The sequence below is a fragment of the Panicum hallii genome, chromosome 6, assembly GCF_002211085.1.
Source record: "Panicum hallii strain FIL2 chromosome 6, PHallii_v3.1, whole genome shotgun sequence".
Taxonomy (NCBI): Eukaryota; Viridiplantae; Streptophyta; class Magnoliopsida; order Poales; family Poaceae; genus Panicum; species Panicum hallii.
The window spans coordinates 35,965,680-35,973,472 of NC_038047.1; the positions used below are offsets into that span (position 1 = coordinate 35,965,680).

General features: G+C 48.8%; 1 protein-coding gene across 8 annotated transcripts; it reads right to left on the reverse strand.

The window, feature by feature from the left end:
• Positions 1 to 1,375: 1,375 nt before the first annotated feature.
• On the reverse strand, positions 1,376 to 7,199 carry LOC112897545. Of its 8 annotated transcripts, XM_025965859.1 has the most exons (6): positions 6,727 to 7,199; positions 6,355 to 6,452; positions 6,186 to 6,251; positions 4,281 to 4,667; positions 2,032 to 3,227; positions 1,376 to 1,928 (listed from the first exon to the last, which is right to left on the reverse strand). In XM_025965859.1, the coding sequence occupies exons 5-6, from the start codon at positions 2,936 to 2,938 to the stop codon at positions 1,645 to 1,647; spliced, it is 1,191 nt and encodes a 396-aa protein (XP_025821644.1). In that variant the 5' UTR covers positions 2,939 to 3,227; positions 4,281 to 4,667; positions 6,186 to 6,251; positions 6,355 to 6,452; positions 6,727 to 7,199; the 3' UTR covers positions 1,376 to 1,644. The 8 variants fall into 8 exon arrangements, with proteins under 8 accessions (XP_025821644.1, XP_025821643.1, XP_025821645.1 ...); XM_025965858.1 differs by lacking the exon at positions 6,355 to 6,452; XM_025965860.1 differs by lacking the exon at positions 6,355 to 6,452 and having other exon boundaries at positions 6,186 to 6,292.
• Between the last annotated feature and the right edge of the window lie 594 nt (positions 7,200 to 7,793).

A 7,793-nucleotide genomic window follows, 5' to 3' on the forward strand; every position in this document is an offset into this window, starting at 1 on the left:
GATGCGGGTGGAGAAGCTGGCGGCCAAGCGAAAAGAGGATAACAAGTTTAAGTCACAGACGTGTGGTGTGAGTCTAAAGTTCTTAACGCGTGGCGCGAGCGTGAAGATAGATGTACCGTCCGAGCCGTCGGACACTCGACGCGTAGCATTACGGTTTCAAATAATGCTATTTTTTTAAAAAAAACATAATGCTAAAAATAGAAGACAATTTGTCCAGGTCGACGTCCTCCCCTGTTGACCTCCAACCAGATTTTTTAGTAGTCAGTACCGATGAGAGCATACACGATGATTGCCATCAAGCAGTGACGAGCGATAGTTATCACCCTTCGCCATAGTGCGTCACTAATGATATAGCAGGTAGGCTCTTTCAACAGTGAATATCACGATTAGCTAACATGATACGGTGTCATGTGTCCATAAAATTGTGAAGATGTATACCTCCATTTAAGAAAAATGAAAAAAAATAGTTATCGCCTCAGCGTAAATACAAGCAGATCTGCATATGCCCCTGACGGTCACTTGTGGACTACTGACCAGGCTATGCTCCAAATGCAAATGTGTCTGAAGTTAGGGAGCAGACGAGCAACAATACGACTTTCCAAGGTAGAGTGGCACTTGCAGGATGAACAGATCGATGCCGGGCACAAAGTTCTGAGACCGAGGGCTCATAGCAGCAGCAGTGAACACAGGGCCTCTCTTCACTCCACGCAAATTTTAGGCAGCAGGTACCAATCCAGATGCCACTGCGCCCTGCCTGAAATGGCACGAGATTCCTGCATCAGTGCCCAAAGGATTGCAGTGATCATGCTTGACACAAACAAATCATCCACGGATCACCAGTAACAACTTTGAACGACACAAAGGAGGAGGTCACAGCTCAACTTTTCGTCCAGTCCAACAAGGTCATCTCAGCTCAGCAAGTTTATTCGCTCCTGTTGTGCCCTCTGCAAATAGAGAACAAGATCAAGCATAAGAAGGCATTAATTGGAGGGAGAACATCTTGGCCGGGGAGACTTGGTGGGTGATGCATTCTTACCAACACCTACCCGGCGAGTTGGAGAACAAGCTTCTAGTGTGACTTGCGATTCCAGTCGGACAGGTTGACTGCCCCGCATGGCCGCATCCCCAGCAAGAGAACCGGCCGCATCCCTGAATCGAAGCATTCCTCTATCTCGTCGTAGCACGAGACGTTTGTCTTCTGCTGCAGGCGTCAAATATTTTGACGCGTTCTGAATTGAAATCCAGCGACAAATAAACGAGAACAGAGGGAAAAAGGCTAAGCGCCTAAAGGCAAAGGATTCCCTTAATCTGTTGCTTCGATCAGAAATCAAAAACCTCGGATCTCCGCCATGTTTCACTCAATTTGCCATCGTCAGACTCAAGCACGCCTCCTTGTGATTATACAACATGCGGCTATGATATAACGCAGCATGAGTAGAGTAGGCATATCTCCTTATGATGTACTGAACAGAGTAGCGCGCACACACATCCACCTAAACCGTTTCAATCTCGCGATGACACCTACTCTCCAATGTACACGTAGGATTACAGGATAGGAACTGATTGAGCCAACCAAATGACTGAAACAGGAGGCTGAGCTTGATGATGACTGTGGCGGCGGTGTTCAACCCATCCTCCTCCCAGTCAGTCAAAGCCAGAGTTCAGTTGGAGCAGAGTTCTCCTAAGAAGTCTGTCCAACAGTGGAGCTGGAGCAGCAGTTGGGACCATCGTCACTCTCTCAGGCCCTGTAGTAGCAGCATCATTCTGGGAACCCACTCCTGCAAGCATTGGAGCTGACGCTGAAAGCTCCTCCACCTGGTCGATCGCATCTGCATCATCAGGTGCCTTATTCTCAGCATCTGCATCAGCAAAGTCCTCCATAATGACCTTCACAAAAGTATCCTCCAGAGAGAGAGGATTGGGAAACTCTGCAAAATGAAGCACAAACACAAGTAATATGGTCAGTCAGTAGCAAGTCATCATCACACTATCAAGTGGTGTGGCACACATAAAGGTGATGATTAGACTGACCAGGATTGATCCATAGTGAGACAGGCCAATATGAAGGTACAGTACGCATGTCACTGTAGTTCCATCCTAGGACATAGGATCTCAGGCCATCCAGAGAACTGTAGATCCTCCCCTTCTTAAGACCAACCACCCCTGGTCTGTTGTAAACAACTGCCACGGCACCAGGACCCCAGCCCACCAGCACACAGAGCTCCCCCAGTATGTTGGGACGAAAGACCCACAGGCGTGTTGCTTCCCCCTCCGTGAGGTCAAATGCTACAAATCGCCCAAAGTGAAATCCGTGAAACCAACGGTATGCAAGGCAAACCAAATTGGTGCCCCGGTGATCCCCAAGGGGAAGCTGCAGTAACCATACCATCTTAAGCTCCTCAACACCATCATCTAGAAGTGCATTCTTCCCCCCCTGAATTGGGAGCTCATGCATCTGCAGCCTTCCATCTGCATCCCAGTTCGTGAAGCACAACCTCCGTGAGGCGTCTAGCAGATAAGCTGACTCTTCACCATCAAAAAGCATGCTCACAAAGGTACGAAGACCTTGCCTCTCAAAGCTGCGCCCCTCAGCAGGCTCTTTCACAGGAAGTACCGACCACATCTGACGGTACCCAGCAGTTCTGGTCCCAAAAATGTAAGACCTGGTAGCCACAACAATCGCCGATATCCCAAGAGGGAGGCAGCGCGCATCGCTGCTGCTCCTTGAAACAGCAAGCCCACCAATATAAACCTCTTCACCATCAACCCCATCAGGGAGATCCAACGACATTGCTGTTTCCCTGTCTATTTGCCCAGGCTGCTGTGGGCTGGTGAGCCGCCGGATCACTAGGCGACTGTAGCAATCATCTACAAATAGAGGAAGACCAGCACTACCACCAAACAACCGCATATCTGAGCAAATAGCTGGGATAGGCATGGTGAGGTACCTGAAGAAGGGTCCACCTGCCTCATTTATGCTTCAAGAAACCACAGTGCCCCTGGGTCTAGTAAAGGTAGGAACTAACAACCGCACAGCAACTGGGGGGAAAGGAAGAGGGTCAGGTGGGAGGCAGTCAGGTACTGGGCGTAGGATCAGCGGCCTGGGAAGTGAAAGAACTGCAAACTGCCAGCGAACACACACTTGGGAAACGGCCGACCGACAAGGGATGCGACTGAAGATGTTCATCAGAAGCTCTGTTGGCATATCGGCCCACTGACACATGCCTCTGCATAGACAATTTCAAAGATATCAAGAACAGTTTCATAGATGATATAGTATAGGAATTAAGCACAGAAAAAATTTTAAGTAACTCAGAGACAGCATGCGCAGTGCATGGAGCAGAGTGCAGGGAACACCAGAACAAGTTTTAATTTGTGTAACTAGCTCAGTGTTTCTTGGGCCATAAAATCCGTGAAGTGTTTCATTCCGTGGGACACAAACCAGAAACATTTTCACCCTGTCTAGACTCACATCAATGATGCTTCCTGTTCACAAATCACACACACCCCTTAGTCCATAGTTTGGCCTCCCTCTGGTTGTTGGGAGACCAAACACACTATCCTGCCCTACATATCTTGCTTGCTTTCTGAAGCAAACGGAAACATATCATACAGACGTACACAGCCTACATAGTATAAAGGTTAGGAAGAAAATGCAAAGGATGATAAATTTCTACTGTTGCTAAACATCTAGTTTGTCGATCAATCATAGCCCTTTGTGATCGGGAGCAGTTCAGATGGAGCTCCAGCTGGCGATTTTCGTTATGCACACACATTACTGGGGACGTCTACCCTTCAATCATCTACTAGAACGCCCGACGCACCAAGAAATTGCGCAAGAAAAAGTAGGGCAACCTTGCGCACCACAAAATCAAGCACAAACTGATCTATCGCCACGCCCCCCGCATCACAGAAATCGCACAAGAACTGCCGCGAACCAAGGAAACGGGGCAAGAACTAGTCCCAGGAGGCCACGTGCACTAGCGCAGCAAAGAAATAGTGAAAGAACAGCCGCATTGCAAAGAAATCGCGAAAGAACTAGTTCCGGAGGCCGCGCACACTCGCGCAGCAAAGAAATCAGGAGGCCGCGCGCACTCGCGCAGCAAAGAAATCACGCTAGAAGCCCACGAACCAAAGAAACCGCGCAAGAACCCGCGCACTCGTGCAGCGAAGAAATCGCGCAAGAAAGAAGACCCCCAAACCAAGAAATCGCGCCCAAATCAGCTACAAGGTGAAAAACATCGAAAACCAGGGAAGGGCCAGAGGGGACAGGGGCGCACCTCTCGAGCTTGCTGCGCTCCCGCTCCATGCTTCTAAGCTTCTTCGAGCTGCTCCGAATTCCTAGCCTTCGTTGGCCCGGGAAGCCGGGAGGGATAGGTCGGGGGCGAGAGCGGAGAGGAGCGGAGACGGCGAGACAATCTCCTGAGAGGGAGGGACGGAGGTGCAGCTGAAAGGAAGGGGCAAGCGGGCAGCGGCGGGCGGGACGGATGAATAGGGAGGATCCCAGATTCCCAGCCGAGAGCCGGCTGCGCTGGTGCGAGTGCGAGGCTCGGCTCGGCTCGGCTCGGTCAATACCCAATCAGATTCCCAGCCGAGAGCCGGCTGCGCTGGTGCGAGTGCGAGGCTTGGCTCGGCTCGGCTCGGCTCAGTCAATACCCCATCTTGAACTGTTTCATCAATGCGCCTTGATCAGCAGGGCACAATGTTTACAAATTAGAGAAATCGTGACTTAGAAGAATATATAGATTATAACTGCTCCAGAGAAACTCACCAATACGCGCATAGATATAAGAGGTGTGCACAGAAGACAGGATCAGGTGCAGCTGCTAGATACATGGCTCCAAAAAAAATGTTGTCTAGCATCAAAAAACTACACACTGCCTAATAGGCACCAATGCTTCAGTAGACATACTAAACCACTAATGTGCAACAATGGAAACCAAGGAGGCTGGACCAAGTCATACTGTATCAACCCCTGGAAAATAATCCCATATCTAACAGAGAAGTTCTAGTACTCCTGTGTCCAGTTGTCTCATTTACACAGATATCTCACTCATTTCAGTCGCATATGTAGTAATTCATTAAAGATAACATATATACTGCCTATAGGTGTCACATTCAACTAAGGAAGGAACACCAGTTATATAATCACTGCCTGTAACAAACTCACCATAAGCTAGCACATTTCATGAAAGAATTTTTCCCATGCACTTATACACACCATTTCACTAAGGTTCAGCAGGACCAGGAAGAGAATGCTGCACCATGAAGAGAAATCGAAGTATAGCAGACCCTAGCACTAAAATCGAAGATACAACAAAAGGTTTTGGGTTGCACGTCATAAGTGTGGCTGGGTTTTTATGTTGGCTCGCAAAAGCTTATCATGACCCTCCTTTACCCGGGCTTGGGAAAAGCTATGTTCAAACAACATAGACGGAATTCCATCTAAAATATATTTGCCAAAATAGAAACACCTAAGTACCCACGCATTTGCTAAAAGATATATCTGCGGTGGAGCCGCCAGACAGACGTTGATCATTAGTCCATTAGCTTTAAAAGCAACACATTTTCTAATCGGCACTGATGCTTGAATAAACATACTAGACCACCAAAATACAAGAAGTCAGAAATGTTCACCTAGGATCGGTTCATACTGCAGCATCTCCTACAATATAGTCTGACATCTAAGGAAAAAACATTAATAATCCTGCAATGTTTCATCTCCACAGGTTTGTAGCTTCTTTCAGCCACATATGCAGCAATTCACTGAATAGATCAAGAGAACATATTCCTACTCTCCTAAATGTTTCAGCCAAGTGTTAAGATATACCATCTACAGATATTTCATCCAATAACTAAGGTATACCAGACATAATCAGTGCCAGTGCTAGGTGAGGTGCAGGACCAATAAGAGAATTCTAGTTAGCAGTACCTTAGCAAGCAAATCAAACGCCAAAAGAAAAACACATACAGCACTACTGCACGCTTTTTTTATATGTAGCACACTCTCAAGATCTGCAATGTTGATCGTTTCTAAGAACCATAACCCCCACAAAACATCACACCAATACCCAGAGATAGCCTAATGTTTAATTCCTTTGGTACAAAAGGTCCATCCAACAAGCTATTTCTGGGTTTAACTTAGCATATGGAAACCCATCGAGCAAAAGTCACCAGGAAATTACCTCCATAGTCCTTGTATTCAGGATCAACATAAGAATCCAGGAGCACAAACAGAATACCAGGAAGCACTGCAATGCAACAAAATCAAGTAGGTGCATTGAGAAGGCTCCTGTTCACCAAATTGAGAAAGCACAATATTATGTGAGCTCTAAATTTAGAAGGCATGGTGACCTTCAAGCTTGCTGGTTGTCTCTTCATCAATCTCGCATCAAAACAAAAATTAGCGCTCATAGGAAACATTGTAAATCTTCTTCTTGGCCTCTTCCTTGCTGTTACAAATCCAAAGGCTTAACCATTTTAAATCACAGGGCTTACATGAGCAGTAATTGCCTTGACACAAATTTGGACTGATTGCTAAATCAATCTTTAAGCTCGCATAAACAAGGCAAGGGAGTAGATTTTAACTGACAACAAGCATACTGGGGGCACTAGACACTAGCAAATAGTATATACAGCAACGCCGTGAGGAAAAAAAAAAGGGAGAAAATACGCAATTTCTCAGAAATGGTGGATGATTAGAAGGAAGAAGTAGTGGGTGGGCACCTTCCAAGGACGTTGGCGAGTAGCAATCGATCAACTGATCCTTGTTGGCGCTCTCTCCGCCTGGCTTGTCCAACACGATGAGCCGGTGCTCGTAGTTGCAGCCCGTGAAGAGCGGCGCCATCGTCGTGGGAGCCCGTTGCCACCGGAGTGCGCAGGGGACTAGCCGTAGCCTCTGGTACGCCGCACCATGACCCGCGCGGGATCTCCAAGGAGGAGGGAGGAGGAGGCGTCTGCCGGGCGCAGCAGGCCCTGCAGCGCCGGGGAGGAGCGGCGGCGCAGGAAGGATGAGAATTGATTGTTGAACAGGAAGGAGCGGAAGGCGGTGGATGGCGAGAACAGCCTGCGAGCCACGGCGGCGGCCATCGCTGCAGGGGGCGAAACCCTAGCCACGACGTCGGCGGCGGCGCGGCGGCGGCGGCCGGCGGCGACGAGGGGTTTTTAGACGGTTTTTTAATTTAGTTTCGGAAAGGTCCAGGGGTGATGGGCTGACGGAGTGACGGCCCGTGCTCTGCCATTAGATCCACGGTAGGCCGAGATAGCCCACGTATCGGAACAGCCCAGGCATGACTGGACCTTTCGGCCCATGTACACGTTTGTGTCGTGCAAAATCCAAATTAGTTCGTAATACCAGAGTCCCGATTCGACTCTAATTAAAAGAGAAAGGGATCGGAGTACGAGTCTGATTCGGGTTGGGAAAGCTACCGTACACAGTACCTTATATAAACGTGCAATACATAATCAGGTCAAGATCAGATCTTGTGCATTGGATTGGGTCCCGATCGATAACATACCACAGGCGCCGATCCGTTCGATCAATCCATGGCTGGCGTCGGTGACGATCATCCATGGTATCCGTGGCACAAAGATGACGGTGCTGCCATGGAACATGCTGCTTGGGTGCCGGTGCGCGCCCATAAGCTAGCCTACTTATCGAGCAACATGGCCGCCGTGCTGCAGTCGCGCTGGTTGCAGCGGCTTCTAGAGCACGAGTGGGAGAAGGAGGCAGCGGCGATCGAGGAGGAGAACCCGGACGCCGACCGGAGGCTGGAGATAGCGAGCCGCCTCCG